The 18,993-nt window shown below is 34.5% G+C and overlaps 1 protein-coding gene across 1 annotated transcript; it reads left to right on the top strand.

The window, feature by feature from the left end:
* Positions 1–513: 513 nt before the first annotated feature.
* On the top strand, positions 514–17,993 carry LOC120303063 (phenylalanine--tRNA ligase beta subunit-like). The gene is made up of 13 exons (XM_039332196.1): positions 514–620; positions 1,244–1,299; positions 2,690–2,844; positions 4,229–4,301; positions 4,621–4,736; positions 5,091–5,241; positions 7,004–7,112; positions 8,628–8,698; positions 9,209–9,270; positions 9,357–9,408; positions 10,441–10,502; positions 17,278–17,485; positions 17,886–17,993. Exons 1-13 carry the CDS (start codon positions 563–565, stop codon positions 17,976–17,978), a joined length of 1,266 nt encoding a protein of 421 aa, XP_039188130.1. The 5' UTR covers positions 514–562; the 3' UTR covers positions 17,979–17,993.
* Positions 17,994–18,993: the final 1,000 nt, after the last annotated feature.

The raw sequence follows: 18,993 nt of genomic DNA, 5'->3' as shown, positions 1-18,993 counted from the left end.
CACAATCTCATTCATAAATCCATCTGAAACTGCAAAAAAAAACCTTCATTCTATTTAAATTGATTTACACATCGTACTTGCCTATCTCAGAGCTAATATTCAATTTAATGCCAACATGTTAGATTGTACTAACTTACTGCAAAAGTAACTTACAAGTTGTTTCTTGCTACGAAGTTGACACACGGTGCTACGCGAAGCCCATTCTACCCTATTTACTGTTCGTAAATCTATGGACCAAAATATGTCCCTTTTCCCGTCTGATAAAGTGGAACGGTTAGCTGTCCACAACATGCCTTATCAACGTAAAACAAACTTTATACAAGTTTCTGTCTGCCAGATTTTCACCACTTTAAGAGCACAGTATTTTGACGGACTTTATACTACCTTGATTCTTCTGGAGGAAGGAGATGAAGGAAGAGGTAGCCGAAAAAAGCAGCCTTGGATCGGGCAGAAATTTAGTCATTAACATCAGGGAGTTCAAGTCCTGGGGCCTTCCTTAGTGACAGTGAGCTTAGCGCATGCGCCGCGAAGGAAAGTAATTGGCAGGAACTGCTAGTGAGCCATGCCGACCGTCGGCGTGAACCGAGATCTGCTTTTTCAAGCCTTGGGAAAAAGTTACAGTAAGGAAAAGATTGGGGGCTTGTAGTGAGCGTGTCTTTTGGTCAGAAGAGGTGGGGAAAGAGGCCGTTGCGACTGATATTTTGCACTAGATATGGGGCAGTTCAGTTATGGGTAAGAAAAGGACACCTTGGTAGATTTAAAGCATAAAGGAGCCTTCATAAAGTTCTCTGAACTCAGGGGCGAAAAGGTACATTATTCTGCCCTGATTTGGTACTTACCAAATATATTGGACTACAGCTCCCACTGCTTTCGACCAAGTCCATTGTGGTCTTGGCAGTTGTGTACCCTGCACATTCAGCCGGTACCAGGGTGGAGAGAGATTAAGTGACAAAAAAGTAATGGGAGGAGAAGGGGGGGGGTATTTTCCAGCAGGAAGCCAAACATAAACAGCCTTACTTATTGATTAATACAGATTATTGATCCATGATAGCTATGAAAATGGAAGGATATTACATTGGCTGCTTATCAAAATTGCATCATTTCCTATTGCTTTGTGCCACCTCTGAAGTCCTTCTGAATGACATTTAACCAAATATTAAGATGAAATCAGTTATCTTTTTCTAAAAGATGCATTAATTCCACTTTAATTGATAACCAATCTTAAAAACAATATTTTTTGCAGCTGATGAAGAATTCGATGAACTGTGTTTTGAATTTGGTTTGGAACTTGATGAAATTGTAAGTATTTTTACTGTTATATTAATTGCAGACTCACAGTAGATGTGATACATGTAGTGTAATGCAAGAGTCATATAAAGCATTTCCCCCTAATTCTTCAGGATTCTGTTTTGTAAAAAAAACCCTTACTTAACAATGAAAACAGTGGTTCTAATTATGCTAATACTTCCTTCTTTTTCAATAATATGTTGAGCATCTAGAAATAAACAAGGTGATTACTGGAAGCCAGCATGGGCATGTTAAGACAACATACCCATGCCAGATAAACTTTTATAAAGTGATTAAATTAGTAGATCAGGGAAATACTGTGGACCAACTGCATTCAGCATGTAGTCCTCAATGGAGCTATATCTACATGGAGGGAAACAAGCAGTGGGGTACCTCAAGGTTCTGTTTAGATTAGATTTTTATTATTATTTTATCAGTAACTCAAGGCAGTGGATATACATAATATTCCTTCCTCCTATTATCCCAACAAGAACAACCCTATGAGGTAGGTTTCTATTCTATTTTTGTGACACCGCAAAGGTTTTTTTTTTTAAAAAAAGGAGACTCCATTTTTTTAAGGAGGTTCCATTTGTTTGCAGAGTTTATGAAGTCTCCCTAAAATTGAGCCCCCTACAGGTTCATGAGAAAAAGATCTGTTTTGCCAGGAGGGTAGCTCTAATCCTTTATCAGGCTAGGTGCCTCTCTTAGAAGCTGCAAAAAACAGAAAAGTAAATTGGATGTTGCTGGTCTCTGGAATAGATTTGAGTACTGCAAGTCCTTTGGAGGGAAGGAAGCTGGATATTTGCAGGCTTTGGCCAGCCTGATCTCCCCTTGCTTGCTGGATGGGAAGACAACTGGAGCTTGAAAGGTGCAGCCAGCTCGGTCTCCCTTTGTTTGCTGGGTAGGAAGGAAGTTGGAGGCTTGCAAACTCCAGCTGATTTGCTCCCACCAGAGCTGGCCTAATCTCCTTGGGTGGATGAGTGGCTGCAGAGACGCAGTATTGTGTTGAGCACTGCAGCAACCCTGTGGTTTGTCATAAGGGCTAATGACTGCAAGGGTGCTTCAGCTGCCATAACTTTGAAACCAGATCATAAATAGCTTTTGGATAATCTGTCATAACTTTGCATGGTTTCTGAGTGACCAGTCATAAATTGAGAACTACCTGTAGTCTATTTTTACTGCCTTCACTATTTCAAACAAGCCATTTAGGTAGTTTCTCTTTTCCATCTGCAAGCTTCCATGAACTCACATCCTCTCAAAAGGTTTTCGAAGCACTCAAAAGCAACATTGGTAAAGCTGTATAGGAGGAGTTAAAATATTGTAAAAGGCTCATGTTGCTTGACATTGATGTCTGCTCATAAGTTTTTGTTTGTATGCTTTATATATCTATATTTTATTTTAGACCTTTGAGAAGGACATAATAAGCAAAGAAAAAGGTGATGGAAAAGCAGAGGGTGCATCAGAAACCATTCTGTATAAAATTGATGTTCCTGCTAATCGATATGATCTCCTTTGTTTGGAAGGCCTAGTCAGAGGTCTTCAGATTTTTAAAGAAAGGTAATACTTGACAACATTTGAGACTATTATTAAATGCTGTATTAGGCTTATAAGTAAGCAGTCAGACGAAAATGTCAAGTGCTGAATAATTTTTATGTGCTTGTGCTTTAGCAACAACCTTGTTCAGCAACCGTTTGAAGTTGCAACGGCACTGAACAAGTGGTACTTACAATTGATCCTTGATATTCCAGTTCATACCATGCCCCCGATTTCATGATCGTGATTTGGTTGCTTGGAAACTGGTTTGCCCTTACTACAGTTGTAGTGTTCCACAGTCACATGACTGCCATTTGCAGCTTTCCCTTTTGGCTTTCCACAAGCAAAGTTAATGGGGAAGCTTGCAGAAAAGGTTATAAGTCACACTGATAAATCTCTCTGGCTTTCCTGTATTTGTGCCATGCAGTGCCATGCCATCGACCCACTCCAGCCTTCCGGTGCTTTTGCCCGCCATGCCATCCACTCCAGTAGCCTTTCTATGGTACAATGCAGTGTGCCATCCACCTCCAGGCTTTCCTCCATTTGCACATGGCCTACAGCAGGCCTTCCCCCAACTCATATGCAGCCTGCACCGGTGATCCCAGGGCCTCTTTTTGTGTGCCACACCTTCTTACCTTGGACTGCTATTACTTTCCGATTAACAACTTGCCCATCTTAAGGTTATGATGGGAGCCCACATTGCTGGGATTTTCATTACTAAGTGATGTGGTCATGTGAAATCGTACGCTACAATCGTATTGCTTAATGATGGTAATCTTGGCCCCAATTGCTGTTGTAACTCAAGGTCTATCTGTATCCTTCCAAGATTGGTAAAATGAGGGCCCAGATTGTTGGGGGCCATATGCGTACTCTGTAAACCTCTTAGAGAGGGCTGTAAAGCACTGTGAAGCGACATATACAGTAAGTCTAAATGCGAGTAAAGGATAGATTCAGAAATAACTAGAAATTCAGATTGCTTGAACTGCTTTAGGTACATGTAATTTATATTTGCCTGTGGTTTAAACAATATGTGAAATTATAAACATTTATTTTTTTTTAGATAAGTAAGAAATTGAAAAAAAATTCTGAAAAGATATGACAAATTATTTCCGTATTGTTGTTCAGAAAGATATTTAATAGCATTTAAAATATTTAAGACACATCCAATCCTTTATGTATGATTAGAAATCTGATAATGGCAGAAAAAATTATCTACTAGTGATAGGCAAAATATTTCAAATTTTTAATTTTTTTTAGCTCAAAACAGCTTTTCGAATCATGCTGGAAGTATTTGTTTGTTTCTGTGTGCTAACTGGATATCAGTTGGATGAGGGGAGAACATTAAGGTGGAGCCTGCTTTTTTATGCCTCCAAAACGGATCTTTAACATTAAAATCTTATTATTTTAGAATAAGGGCTCCACGATACAAAAAAATCACACCACCCAATGGTGCAATTCAAAGACTTACCATTAGTGAAGAGGTAAGTAAAGCTGAATCCTCATCTTGATGCATACATTGTAAATAAATGTTTTTCAAATTTAAGTCAATTTTTGTAGAGATTAGCTAAGAGTCAGTAAACATAAAATTGCTGTTATATTGATTAATTGTACTGCTGTTCCTTTCCTTTGAACACAGACATTTAAAAAATACTTATTTTTAAAATATCCAGGATTAGTTATTTTAAATGTTTTGGTTTAAGATGAAGGCTTAATTTTATTAAATAATGGATTGCTTTATGGAGCATATAATATTTTCATTCATACTGTCTTTTGCTAATAATTGTATCCATTTTATGGCAGACTGCCCAAATCCGTCCTTATGCAGTAGCTGCAGTTCTTCGTAATATAACTTTTGTCAAAGACCGTTATGATAGTTTCATTGATCTACAGGAAAAATTGCATCAAAATATATGCAGGTTAGTTGTATTCTGAAATTTATTTTTAGTGAAATATTAAAAATATTTGTGAAATATTTTACAGCATCTTGAATTAGAATGTGTTTAACCTGAAAATGCTGAAGAACTCTGTTTTTATGTGGTATTTTAAAAATCAGTTGTATGTAAAAAGGGAAGGAAACTTCTGCATATAATATGCATGTATTCATTTTTCATATGCAGGTTACAGTGCAATATTCAATGTGTATTATTTATGAATAATATTTATTACACAAGAATATAACAACTGTCATTTTATCCCTATTTTATCAGTACCCCGTGTAATTGATATTTAGTAGATAGAAGAAATGTTAATTCATTTTGTTTTCTTTTTAGGAAGCGATCGTTAGTTGCAATTGGTACCCATGATCTAGATACAATCTCTGGCCCATTTATTTATACAGCTAAACCACCAGCTGAAATTAAATTCAAACCATTGAATCAAGATAAAGAATACAGTGCTCCTGAAATCATGGAAATGTACAGGGTAGGTTACTTTAAAACAACAAGATATATTTCCATTTATTTATGATTTGGTACAATTTATTTGGCTACCTATCTCAGCATAATGACCTTGGGTGAATACAATATATAAATACAAACAGCATCACATGAAAGTATAAACAAGAACTGAAATGTCTATAAACTGGAAAAAAATAAACGTACACAATACAAAGTAACTGAGGTTCCTAATGAACTCATGGATTTGGGAAAACGGTAACCAGCCTTATATACTGCACTGAACTAACATCCAGCTTTTATAACTAGGAATGTTAGGAATGTTCTAAAACACTTGGCCCATAGTAGAAAAACCTTAGATCATGCAGTAGTCCAGTAAACCTTTGAGCATTGCTAATATAGGTTTTATCTTTTTGTAAATTCATTTCTGACCTCATAGTACTGCTGCTCCTTGAAGTAGAATGTTTGCCCTAACTATGATTTGTTTATTTAGATGTCATAGCATAGAACTCTGCTTGAAGACCCACTTTGTGGCTTAGAGACATTACAGAATAGTTTTATCTGAAAGCCTTTGGTATAACAATCTTGCTAAAGCTAAGTAGCTGTTGCTTACATTGATGCTTGGATTAGAGACCATTGATTGGTCTTCACATATCTTATGCTTCATAGAATCATAGAATTGGAGGGGATCTTGGAGATCTTCTAGTCCAACCTCCTGCCTAAGCTTGGATTTAAAAGGCAATATATAAATATATTCTATTTATAAAGGAGTCTGGCATCAACATGAGCTTCCCGGGGTTGTGCCCAGATGCCCCCTATTGTGATCATTCTGAAATGTCTGGGGATGGCTGTTGCTCCAGAAGAAAAAATTCTGCTCAGACAAGTAGCTACATTGGCACCATTTGTTTTTGAATAGGAAAATTCTTGGAATCTACAGAATTATTCTCCAAGAATAAACTTTGAATGTCTCTATTTTTCCCTCCTTTGATAAATGTTATTAGATTTCAGTGATTTTTAAGTACATGGAGCTACTCCCAACAAAGAAAAAAAAGAAAGACAAAAAAGGAAACTCTTTATAAAATGGATGTTGAATCAAAATACATGAGTCTGATATGTGCATACCAAAGCTAGCAGTCATTGACCTGAGTGAACAAAAAGATAGAAAAACAAAAGATGGGAGCAAAAATAAGATTATAGGTTTAAAGCAAAAGTAGTACTCAAATAAATAATCCTTCATGTATTTCTCTATACTTTCCCTGCCAAATTTGCTTTAATGGTTCCATTTTCCCAACAATTTGGGGCATTGGCCTGAAATCTTGTGTCCAGTAAGACAAAATCTGCATTTAATGTTTTTCTCCCAGAATGGATAACATTAGAAATTTATCTTCTGGTGATATTGTGAAATTATTGTACTATGTTCACAGTGTAGTGGGTACTACATACTGTTATGAATTTGTCAACATTCAAACTCCTTCTTGTTTTATATAGATTAACAATAAACTGAAAACCGATTGAGTTTTTACAAATAGTTTTATGTTTAGTTTTATATCTGCTCATAGACTTTTGAATAAGGAATGTGCCATAAGGAATATACTAAGAAATAAGTGAATTGCTGATCACCTTCCTAGTATATAGTGATATTTTCCTATGAACAAATTGTTCATATATAACATGTACAGTTTGCATTGCTTCTAGGAATTAATGTATGTTATAGAGATATTATCAGATGATACTGTGCAATGGTTTCTGAGGAAAGATATAAACATTAATTTAACTTTTGTTTGTTTTAGATGGATAATCATCTTAGACACTATCTACATATTATTGAAAATGAATCACTTTATCCAGTTATCTATGATAACAATGGTGTTGTTCTCTCAATGCCACCAATAATTAATGGTAAGATTTTTCTTAACAGCATTTGTTTTAACCTCACTATATGAGAGAAATAGGAAATGGCACACTGTTATAGTCTGAAATTTGTTCTGTTTATTTCAGGACATACTCCTCAATATAAGATTTTTTTTATGTTTCTAAGAACTTTATGCTTTTTGAATAATATTCGCAAGGTCTGATTGTTTCAACTCTTTAACAGAAATGGAATATAAACTTTTTTAAAATTTTAAATTAGCTGAAGTTCTCATATGTACTAATAAAGGTGAATATTTGTAGTTCAGGATGGACATGAGGGATCCTTGGTGCTCTCTGAGCTTGCTTGTTTCTTGCAGACTTGATGATGTTACCTAGTTTGGATAATGAAACGTCTGCAAGAAAAAAAGCAAATTCAGAGAGCACCAAGGTTCTCATATATACACTTAGGTATAATCTACTCAGCAGACTAGATGCTAGTAGCAGATTGGATCCCTCTTCTGTCTGCATCCTTCCCATGTACTGTATATCTGGAACACATTTGGGAAAAGCTCCCAGGTAAGAAAACAGAAAATCTGTTATGGGTACAGATTGAGGCTCCTAGTGAACCCTCGTGGGAAGTGCATTTGTACTTCATAGGAAGCCAGAATTTCAGAATTCTTGCTTACAGAGGAGGAAGTGAAACTACTACTGCACATTGTTCAAATTGCAGTCATTCATTCCTGTTATGAAGCAACATAGTTAATGAATTCTGGACAGCAGTAAGTCATAGTTTTTTTTCTTGTGACATAGGAACTGGGGATTCTGGTCTGCGAAAACATTTATAGAACTTATGACAAACAGTAGTCTTTGTAATTTCAGCTCCTTAAGAAAATACAATGCAGCATAATTTAATCATATTTTTGGGATTACCCTTAATATATATCTGCATGTTTTTTAAATAAATACTGCAACGTTTCAAAGAAATATAATCTATCCATAGATGCACCAATGTTGTCTTTAGCTACAGGTAGTATTGCTTCATTTTTCAAAGAATAACTTTTGCCATTTATTGCAGTTCAAATGACATCAATTTCTTAGGAAAGCCATGATATTTATGCATGCTGTAATGACAGTTAATACCATAATCTTACTATAAAATTATAGCAAATACAGAACCTTCCACTGACTACATTCTACCCTAACAAATAATTTCAGCTGCAGGGCCTGGTCCTCAAAATAATTTATGTAATATTTACACGTCTGGATTTCAAAGTCTCTTCTTAAGAAACTACCCCGTGGAAAAATTCTTAAATATCCTGGTACAAAACTATGAACAGCTATAAACAAGGAAAAACAATAATCTATGGGACCTGTAAGCTCTTGTTCATTTAAAGAAAAATCACTTAGATCTCAGCATGCATATTTATTGTCCTGGTTGTTAGGTTTTCTAGTACTATAGCTCTAAGTCCAATATTCAGTAGAAAGATTTACAAAACTCAGTCTTTTAAATTCAAGAACATGAAAAAGATGCATCTTCAATTCCAGTATATTTCTGTTTTTTAGGAGAACATTCAAAAATAAGCCTCAACACTAGAAATGTACTTATTGAGTGTACAGCCACAGATCTTACCAAGGTAAATACCCTTGACCAGCGAAGTGTTGAGCAAAGTTAATCTTGATCTACAAATAAAATAATATGTCCCTTTGAAACTGACCTTAACTGCTGATAAGTATTTGTTTTTAGAAATGTGACTTGCTTCAAAGTGAATATAAGGAGTAAGTTTGATGCTTTATAAAAGGATTTCAAAATATTGGATCATAGCAATCAATTGTTGGGGTTGTTTTATGTCTCTAGAACTTAAAGTGGATATAAATGTATATAATGTAATGAACTGCTCAGAGTTTGGATCTTTTGTCAGCTTCATAGACGTGCACACATTTCATTTGTTAATTGGTTTAGTTAGTAATTTAGTTACCTGGCTTTTCATGACATTTTTGGAAAACTAGTAAAGTTTTTAAAGATTTCTTATGAACTTATATTGTAATTTTATATTTAAAACATTCATTAATTTAATAAAATTACTTATATGATAGTATTTAATAATTAAATACTTTAAGAAATAGGTATGCTTTCTGTCTTTCAGGCAAAAATTGTACTCGATATCCTGGTTACAATGTTTAGTGAATATTGCAATAAGCCATTCACGTGAGTTAGTCTGACTTTTCCTTTTATAAGTGTATGCATGTGTGTTGTAGCCTGTGCTTTAGTTGTGTGTTTTTACTCTCTTTAAGGGCTGAAACAGTAGAAGTAACTTATCCTAATGGAAAAAGCTACATCTTTCCAGTGAGTATTATAAAACCTAAGATAGGAATTTTTATATATTTAAGAACTGGAACATTTTAATGGGAGTTAAGACTTTTGGAAAGGAAAGTCAGTGTATGTAATTTTTTTTCAGGTATTTTGTCTTCTGAAAGTAATTCTGGATATTTGTCTTTATTCTCTCCTTTCAGTTTATTTCAAATTCCAAATATTTTCAATTTGAAAATTTTTGTTGATATCTATTGTTTTGATATCTTTCCCACCCACTAGAAGTCATTTAATGAAGAGCTACATTTCCTACTACATGCCATTTTATAAATGCATCTAGCATATACTGGTAATATTTATGTTTTCAAAGGTTCAAAAGGTTTGCTTATGTCTAATCTATGTATACATTCTGTAAGAGTTTTTTTATCTATATGATGTTAAATAATTACAATCCAAAGCTTAGTTGAAATCTCAGATTTCTTATGTTCTAGTTATATATAAGGAAGCAAACATTTTTCCATCTCAGAGAACCTCTAACAGAGATATTCTTCTCATCTTTTGGAGAAGAAGACCTTCCTGAAAAAAAGACAGAGTGGAAAAACAGAACACTATGGATCTTGTCATATATTGAAAGAAAAATATAATTCTTAGCTAATGCAAAATATATAACATATAATATACCAACAAAATAGAGGCTGCACATATTTTCAGTATTCCAGAGCATGAGTAACTCGGGTACCACTCCAATCTCTGCCTGGCAATGCATACTGGAGAAGCTTTTAAATCCTGGGGTAGTTCATATTCATGTATAACTATTTATTTTATGCATATCTGATGCTAATATTGTGCTAAATGTTGTTCATATGATGGATGGTTATGAAAAGTATTGCTAGCATATGTTTAGTCAGGAAGATTGATTACATTGTTTAATAATGATTAATAACTGATACTAATATTTTAAAATAGTAAAACTCTGATTATCAATACCTTGTTGAAAACTTCAGACTGTTTATTATGGAAGCAAGTCTGTGATATTAGAGAAATGACTCGTGTTAACATCTTTTTTAGGAGCTGTCCTACCGTCGTGAAAAAATAAAACCTGAAATAATTAATAAGAAGATAGGAATTAGGTATGTTCTTTTTCTTCAAAAAATGCACATAGAATGCTATTTACAGCAACTGTGATAAGATTTTTGTGTGATTGGTTCTAACCAGTGGTCATTTTTATAAGAGAAGACAAGACTGGTCATAATTCATTAAAAGTATATTATTTAACCAGATTTCTTGATTTTTTCTACAAACTGTAATACTATTAAATCACAACTTAGCATGTTAGCTTGTAAAGTAGTCTTTAGATTTGAGATCCTAGCTTGAATAGAATACTGTGAGCATGCTTAGGGTATAACTGGCTTTGGTTGTGCATGTGGCATACTGATCAAACTGAACTGTTCGGTATTTTTCTTACCATGAGCAGAGAATGCTGCTTATGGCATAGGTACAATTTAGGTTTGTGACCTAATCTATAACTTATCTATTAAAAAAAATTTCTGATGAAGCTGGCTTGCCAAAAGCTTGATGGATTGCAGAGGCCCATCAGTGAGGCCCATCTGGCAATGATCTCGGCGTATAGAAGATTGCAGCTAGAACTGTAAGGCAGATAAATGGTAAACAGCATGAATGAAATGAAAAAAGATTGATACATTGTGTATCTGAGAATGTGAGCAAAAAATATATATATAGATTGTCTGATTTTATAGAATTCAGTTGACAGATACTTTAATGCAATCAAAAATATAAGTTTAAGCATGAATAGAATGGTAGCATATCCCAGAAAGCATTAATTGGCATCTAGGAGTATTGTGAGTAGTATATAAACTTGGAAACTGATTGGTTAATGATAGTTGTATGTTATACTCCACTAAATGGTGAAAAGGAAAGAACCAGGCTTTTGAGAAAAATTGCACAATATTCTGAAAGGATGTGATTCTAGGAACAAAGTGATTAAATTAGATGACATGAATGACTATGTGTGACTGAAACAAGAGATCTAAATGAATGTTGGGACACTTGGTGAGTATTTATTTAGAAAAGATCCATTTTGAATTTAAACATTTTATTCATTTGTACACATGGCAAGGGAAAGAATTTAAATTTAAATGCATGATTGGTTTGATTATTTCTAATACAATATAAAGAGGATTAGTGAGAGATAAAAGGTGTATATAAAATCTAGCATAGGAAAAACTATTTTCTTTTAATGCCAAGAGGGAATCCTGAAGGGGAAAAAATGGTTGAAAGGGAAGAAAAAGTGAAACTTTTGAAAGTAAAAATAGAACAATTACTGAAGAGAAAATATGAAAGAGAAAGTATGAGTTCTCTGTCAAAATAAATGAGAAGATAGGTTAACAAGAAAAGGAATTTTGTTAGAATATATAAACGTATTAATGTAAACGTATAAATGTAAATATAAGAATTGTAGCAGACCACAAGTTGTCACAAATCTTTTGCTAGTAAGAGCTAATAGGCTTTTAAGGGTTCATTAGCCCAGGATATTTGAGAGTTTAGTTCAAATTAACAAGGATGGCAGGGCCCTTAAATTGTGCAGAGATATAAAAACGATAGCACACAAACAAAAATTAAATCTGGTGCCATTCCAATTAGATAATTGTCTAGTTTTTGCCAAATTACAGTCTTTAATCAGATTTTCCTTCTGATTTCAATTTCCCTAGATGTGCTTTTTTGTTTTTCTGGAAGTTCCAAAGTTCAATTTGGAGTTAAAAGAGAATGATCTCAGTTTTCTCCCCTTCCTGGCACACAGCTTCTTGATCTTCTCCCATCCTCTGGAGATCTGCTTGCTGTCTTGTAAAAGCACAAAGTCTCTTCCTTTTAAAGAGGGAGAGATGTGAGATTTCACTTTTTATGTGATAAAGACCAGGCCTCATTCTTAGTCTGTTGGAACTAGTTGCTGCGAGGGAGTGTAGGCAAGGCTTTCCAACCTGTCCATTCACTAGAACAGGGGTAGGCAACCTTGGCTCTTTTCTGACTCGTGGACTTCAACTCCCGGAACTGGCTCAGGAATTCTGGGAGTTGAAGTCCACGAGTTAGAAAAGAGCCAAGGTTGCCTACCCCTGCACTAGAATGTGATAAAATGAATAGGCCTGAATTACGGAATAGTTTTAAATGTATATTATAAAGGTTAGTTGTTGGATAGGCTGAATATGATAAAATGTGCTGGAAGTAAAGCATACATCAAAGTAGTGCTCTAATAGTGATTTCTTGTTGAAATTCTTTGGCAATGTTTTCTTCTGTCTTTTTTTTAATCAGCTGTTTTCATTTACAACATGGCTTTTTTTTTAACCTTTGTTTGCTTTTTTTATTTTGGAATATATATGTTTGCCTCATTTTTGACAGTAACACAGATTTAAGTACAGAGTTTTTCAGGTTCTCTGTTTATCAGATCTAATCCAGTAAACCTATTCTTTATCTTTATCACATATTTATTTACTGATCGATTGAATTTATAGTCAGAGATCAAAAGAAAACATAAACATAAATCATTGCGGCTTAAACATTCAAACCCAGCATTTTCTGGCAGCAGTCATAACTGAGCATAATCTGAAAACCTTCATAGGAGTTTTGATAGATTAATCTGTTGCTAGAAAGTGTTTAATCTATATTTCAGGCCAATTAAATGAAGCAGAGGAAAATATTAACTCAGTGCCAAATATGAGACAATTGAAATCTCAGCAAGATTGCAAAACTGTCTCAATGGCTTCATCTAACCATGGACAGAAAGACCTGGGTATGGAATGTTACTGAGTTCCAATACCTCTGAGAATTAGATGTTAAATTCATTAATGTAAATCCTCCTGTATGTAAAATGGAAAGAAAGTACACTATCATCCTGTATGTAAAATGGAAAGAAAGTATACTATCAATGGCTCCTTAACATAATTAAATCTTCATTCTGTAGTCCAGGTCTAACTTCTCAATGAAGATAAACTGGACCAAGCATTCATCCCCCGAAGTAGTTGTAGTAGCATTTCAAGCAACTAATTCTTATGTGAACCTTATAGAAATATATCTTCATTAATAAAATCCACATGGTATAGATTGCTTATAAAATTGCTTATAAAACTAGTATTTCTTTGTAGATGAAAAGTTGTGCACTATACAGCAAAAGCTTTAGCATCTTGAATTGAAACAATTTAATGGCTACAGTGTCAGAATAATCATTAAAAACTAATGGAGTTCAGTATAGATTGGAAGCCTTTCAAACAAGCATTTTAATTTCTTATACCTCCTCTCCTTAATGTGCATTCAAAGAGCTATTAAAAGATAGTTTTTCAACAGAACATTTGGAGAAAATTTATCTGAATGCTATTCTATTCTATACACAGCACTTAGGTTGTTCCAAGGATTGGTGATAGTTTTCCTTTTTTCCTGGCTTTAATCTTATGTACTTTGGTTTATTCTAAGATGCTTGGACCCTTTGGGAATTGAGTGGAATAGAAATAAATAAAGCATTATAAATATTTAATAAATCATAAATCACCGTCAGCCAAAGTGATCTATATATGTGGCTGCCAGTTTCTTCCATAAACTCTCTTTAGGGATGGAATGAATAATTGCCTAGAGAATTCTTCTTTGGCAGCTGGAGTATTTTCCTGCCAGAAGATTTAAAATGTTACATTGCTCAAAAGTTGATTGATCTGATTTAAAGCTGTCTTGCTCCTTAGCAAGCATATTCACTTGGATCATTTAGTCAACACATTTATTATAAAGGAATTTGGCAGAGAGAATTTATTGTTAATATTTAACAAGCTAATTTATTGTAAATTAACCAGATTGGTCTACCCTCTTTTTTGTAAATATTAAAATAGTTATAGATTGACTTCGTTCATAGAGAATCTTTGCGGGAATTTTTGACAAATTTTGAATGAAGTCAACTAAATTCCTAAAGGGGTATACCATATGATTTAAAGAATAAATTTTATCAAGAAGATTTTAAGGACTAAGACAACCAGTTGTTCCACTTGATATGCTTTTAAAAGAACCTTTTTTTGCAGTAAAATTTTTATTTTATTCACTATTAAAATATAAACTCAAAAAAAGAAAAAAATACAAGAACAGAGCAAAACTAAACAAGACATTAAAAAAAAAGAATGTAGGAAAAAAATAAGGGGGGGGACACATTCACATAGATTGTCCTGCCTAGTTGAATACTGATAAATATATTTCAAATATAATAGTTTCCTCACTTGCAACCCAACTAATTTGACCTGACATCTGTCTAATATATATATAAAAACTTCAAAGCCCTCTGTTAGCAATATATTATTGTATATCACAGAAAGTCAACAGTGGCTTCTAATCTATCGTAAACCACTACAATTGTTGTCTATGGAGATTCTCAGTTATCCAGGTCATAGTTATCCCAAAGAGGCAACTGGACTTTCTTGTTTTTCTTTGAAGACGTTTCACTTCTTATCCAAGAAGCTTCTTCAGCTATGACTGGATGGTGGGGAATGGAAAGATTTATACTCCTGCAGACAGCGGTTCATTTGCATTCTTTTAGCAAGTCGTTAAAGCTACTAGGAGGCTAATCTGTGTCTTCAGGATCACCTGAGTAATGCAAATGGGTGTGGAGCCTTCCTGGAACTGTTGAAAGGATTGTGTTGTAGACTGAAGATAGATGATGTCGGATCCCTCCCCCTCTGTTGAGAAAGGGCTGTTCAGTTTTAACATAGACGTCCTCTGACCCATCTTTCAAACCAGTGCTCTTCTCTGTCCAAAATGTGGACTTTGCTATCTTCGAAAGAGTGGCCTTTGTCCTTTCTATCTGCATTTAAACGTCTTCAAAGATAAACATGGAAGTCCAGTTGACTCATGAAAAAACATCTTTAGGACACCACAATTGTTATTTCTGGTCCATCTAGAACAGTGGTTCTCAACCTTTTTAATGCCGCGACCCCCAACCGGTTGTAAGTCGAGGACTACTCAACCGGTCGTAAGTCGAGGACTACTCAACTGGTGCAGCATTGTTTGCAGAATGGGACTTTTGGCAGGCTCAGCAGGGCAGAGACAGCCTGGACAATTCCTATTGGCTTTTGAAAGCCAATAGAATTAGACTCTATTCAAGAGAGTATTCTATTGGCTTTCAGAAGCCAATAGAATAAAAGGAAGTAGCACAGCTAAGGAAAAGGGGGGGAAATGGGGGACTGTGTTGTTTGGCGACCCCTGTGAAATGGTCGTTTGACCCCAAATGGGGTCCCGACCCACAGGTTGAGAACCACTGATCTAGAATCAAATATCCTCATTTGATTCTTAATAATAAAATTTTAATTTTAACCGGGATCTTTCCCTGGATCTCATTCCTTAAAATTATAAGTCTCTGTTGTAGATATCTCTACAGCATTTGTTGTTCAAAAAAACCTTTTCCAGTTGGACATAATAAGTCCATTCCATTCCCAAATCTCTTTCTGTCTTCCTAAGAAAGTCCACTTCATCACTCATTAGTTCTGTCAACTCTAAGTCTTTAAAATCTATGCCCCTTTCAACCTTTTCCAACAAGCCTGCAGTTTTCAAGGCAAACATCTTGTCCTTCAAATCCACCAGCAACACATTAAATTCCAATCTGTCCTATTGTGAATCTGTTTAGATGTTATTGAGTATCATCTTTGGGTTAATTTAGAACTGTTGTTATTTTATCAAACTTTTTATTTAAATTTTCAATTTGAACTTGTAAGTTGAAAAGAATTTTTTTCTCGACGGCTTCCCAAAGGGTATTATCTTTAAGATGTAAAAGAGAATACCTTGGAAGATCTACAGGATGAAGAGCTAAAACAAACCTCATATGATGCAGAAATATTAGAATATAAAGAAATTGGTAAAATTCTGGAAAATTTAAAAAAATGTCGATTTTAAGATGCAGATAGCAGTTAAAGTAGAAATAACCCAAGAGTGTGATCTGGATAATGACTCCTTACAGTCATGCAATCTGTCATTTACAAAAGAGAGTGCTAAAGCCTCAAAGAACTCTTTCAGATCCATAAAGAATAAGTGAAGAGATATAAATCCTATGAAACATCTGAATAAATGAAAAATCAAGATTGTTAGAAACAAAAGGAAGGAGTACAAAGCAAGTTTGTTGATCAAAATTAAAATAAGATCTGCTTCTATAAAACTCTGGGAATCCTTTATGTACTTTTTGTTAGCAGTAGGACTAAAATATTAATGATTTATTGATTTGCATATGGATAAGGATGGGTTGTGAAAAGAAGAGATACTGAAATGTAATCTTATAGACAATGAAAAATCACTAAGTTTGTATTTGTTAGGATGAATAGTGGAGATGACTTCTTTAAATATTTCTTTTCTCTTATTTCCCCTCCTTTTTTCTTTTTGTCTCTTGCACTTTCTATTCTCTCTTTTTTCTGGGTTGAATCTATATTATCTTCTATTGTATTATTTTCTATCTTCTTTTAAAAAAACAATTACTTTTAAAAACTCAACTTCTAGGACATATTTACATAGTTTGGATTAATAGAAAAACCAAATCATTTATGCATCTGTTGGTGATTTTCTATTAGCTCTATATTTAAGGTATAACTATACTGTAAATGTTAACTTGATTGGGAAGTGGAGACCACTTTGTATACACTGAAAATGCCAAGGTTTGAAGGTAATAGGACAGTATATTTTTAATTAAAACATCTAACAAACATATTCCTTGCTCAGCTTCATCAGGATTTGTATTATATCTCTAATAACATTTATTTCATATCCAGGCTTGATTTATGAGGGTACCTAGCTATGTTGGATTATACTGCTTGAAAGTTACTAATGAAAGTACATAATTTTTTCAAAGCATTCTTTAAAAATCACTTTTGTGTTTTGTTTTAGTGAGACACCATCAAGCCTAGCAAAGCTGCTTACTAGAATGTGTTTGAAGTCGCACGTCATAGGGAATGGGAACAATATAGAGGTTGAAATCCCACCTACGAGAGCTGATATTATCCATGCATGTGATATCATAGAAGATGCAGCAATAGCGTATGGCTATAATAACATTCAGATGACTATTCCAAAAACGTACACCATAGCTAATCAAGTAAGATTGCACCCTTAAAGTAAACAGTCTGTATTGGCAATTAAAAGGCTAGAGGTATGCCAGAAGAGTTTGTAGAAGAAAACTGTGTCTAAGAATTAAAACATTTTCTGTCCTGTCTTGAAGCAAGGGGAGTTTACTATAGCAAGGATACAAAACAGATGCCTAACTGATCTGAGAAATTCAAAAGACCTGCAATGGATGGGCTTCCAGAAAGGCAAGGTTTAAACCTGGGGGCCATATATTCAATCTCTAATTGGGAACTGCATTTCCTCTGCAGAAACCAGATGTAACTGTTTGGTGTTATTCTGTTCTTTTCTTTTTGAAAAAGGGTAAACTAACAGTGATTTCCATAAATTTGTGATATTCATTGAGCCAAAAGAATTTTTATTTTCTCTTCCAGTTTCCACTCAATAAACTCACAGAACTTCTGAGGCAAGATTTGGCAGCAGCAGGATTTACTGAAGCCCTCACTTTTGCTCTGGTATGTGTGTAATAGATTCTGTGTCTAAAAGTAAGATTTCAGTAGAGGGTACTGCATCTTAAAAAAAGATAGGCTGCAGTAGCACTCCACAATTGTGAAGCTTTGATTTCTTATTATCTCTAGTATACACTTCATATATGATGCTACACTAATAGTAAAATGTGATTGTTGTGGTGATTTATTTTGTCTTCTCTAATTAGAGACACAAGAAGGAAACATAATAATGTTCCTATTTTATGAAGAATGTTGTTGATAAAGGAGCAAGCTAGCTTCAGCATGTCAAAGAATGGGAGTTAACTTTTCTTGCACTATTTTCAACATCTGAAAATTACAACTATAGTGACTGTTGAATTGTCACCTTTATAGAGAAAAGAATAGGTTTCAAACCAACTTCAACATCTTTATTTGTAATGCACATACTAATATGTGTGTCAGCAGGCACCAGTAGATTAAAGCAGGGATCTCCAACCTTTTGGGCACCAGGGACCAGTTCCGTGGAGAGAGGTTTTTTCCACGGACCAGAGAGTGCGTGGTTTTGTGTGTTGCCTGCATCTCACGGATGGGGCTTTGCTTGTTTGTGCAGACTGGCTGCTGGCATGCTGTGGACCGGTACTGGGCCACATACAGGGGTTGGGGACTCCTGGATTAAAGGATTCACTAGCTGAGTATTCAGAATGATGAAAGCCTCTTTGCAAGAGCTAGCAGCCTCATCTGTTCTGAACAAAGTATATGACTTTTTTGAAGAAACTTCAAGAAGACTATAGTAATAAACTGCTCGGTTTCAATTAAGTGTCAGCACTGAAACAGCCACAGTTGCCCTGATAGACTTCTCAGTGTTTATTAACATTAACATACTTCCAGATAATTCATCTGCAATAAGAAATGGAAAATAAAGTTTTACAACTCCTTGCATTAGTTATTTTGCAGCATGTGGTGTGTATATAACACATCTCTCTTCAACTTATTAAAGCCTATCGTTTTACATGATGGCTGAGTTGTTTTATAAGTTGATCCTAGCAGTCTCTGC

The sequence above is a fragment of the Crotalus tigris genome, unplaced genomic scaffold, assembly GCF_016545835.1.
Source record: "Crotalus tigris isolate CLP2741 ecotype Arizona unplaced genomic scaffold, ASM1654583v1 scf7180000024453.458620722:586385, whole genome shotgun sequence".
Lineage (NCBI taxonomy): Eukaryota > Metazoa > Chordata > Lepidosauria > Squamata > Viperidae > Crotalus > Crotalus tigris.
The sequence above is the reverse complement of the archived record's forward strand: the minus strand, read 5'-3'. Positions and strand labels throughout refer to the sequence as shown.

Excerpts from the sequence above, each read along its gene's own strand:
- LOC120303063 (XM_039332196.1), top strand. The coding sequence starts at position 563 with ATGCCGACCGTCGGCGTGAACCGAGATCTGCTTTTTCAAGCCTTGGGA. Across the intron at positions 5,242-7,003 it reads AAATCATGGAAATGTACAGG|ATGGATAATCATCTTAGACA; the intron begins GTAGGTTACTTT and ends TGTTTGTTTTAG. Across the intron at positions 7,113-8,627 it reads AATGCCACCAATAATTAATG|GAGAACATTCAAAAATAAGC; the intron begins GTAAGATTTTTC and ends TCTGTTTTTTAG.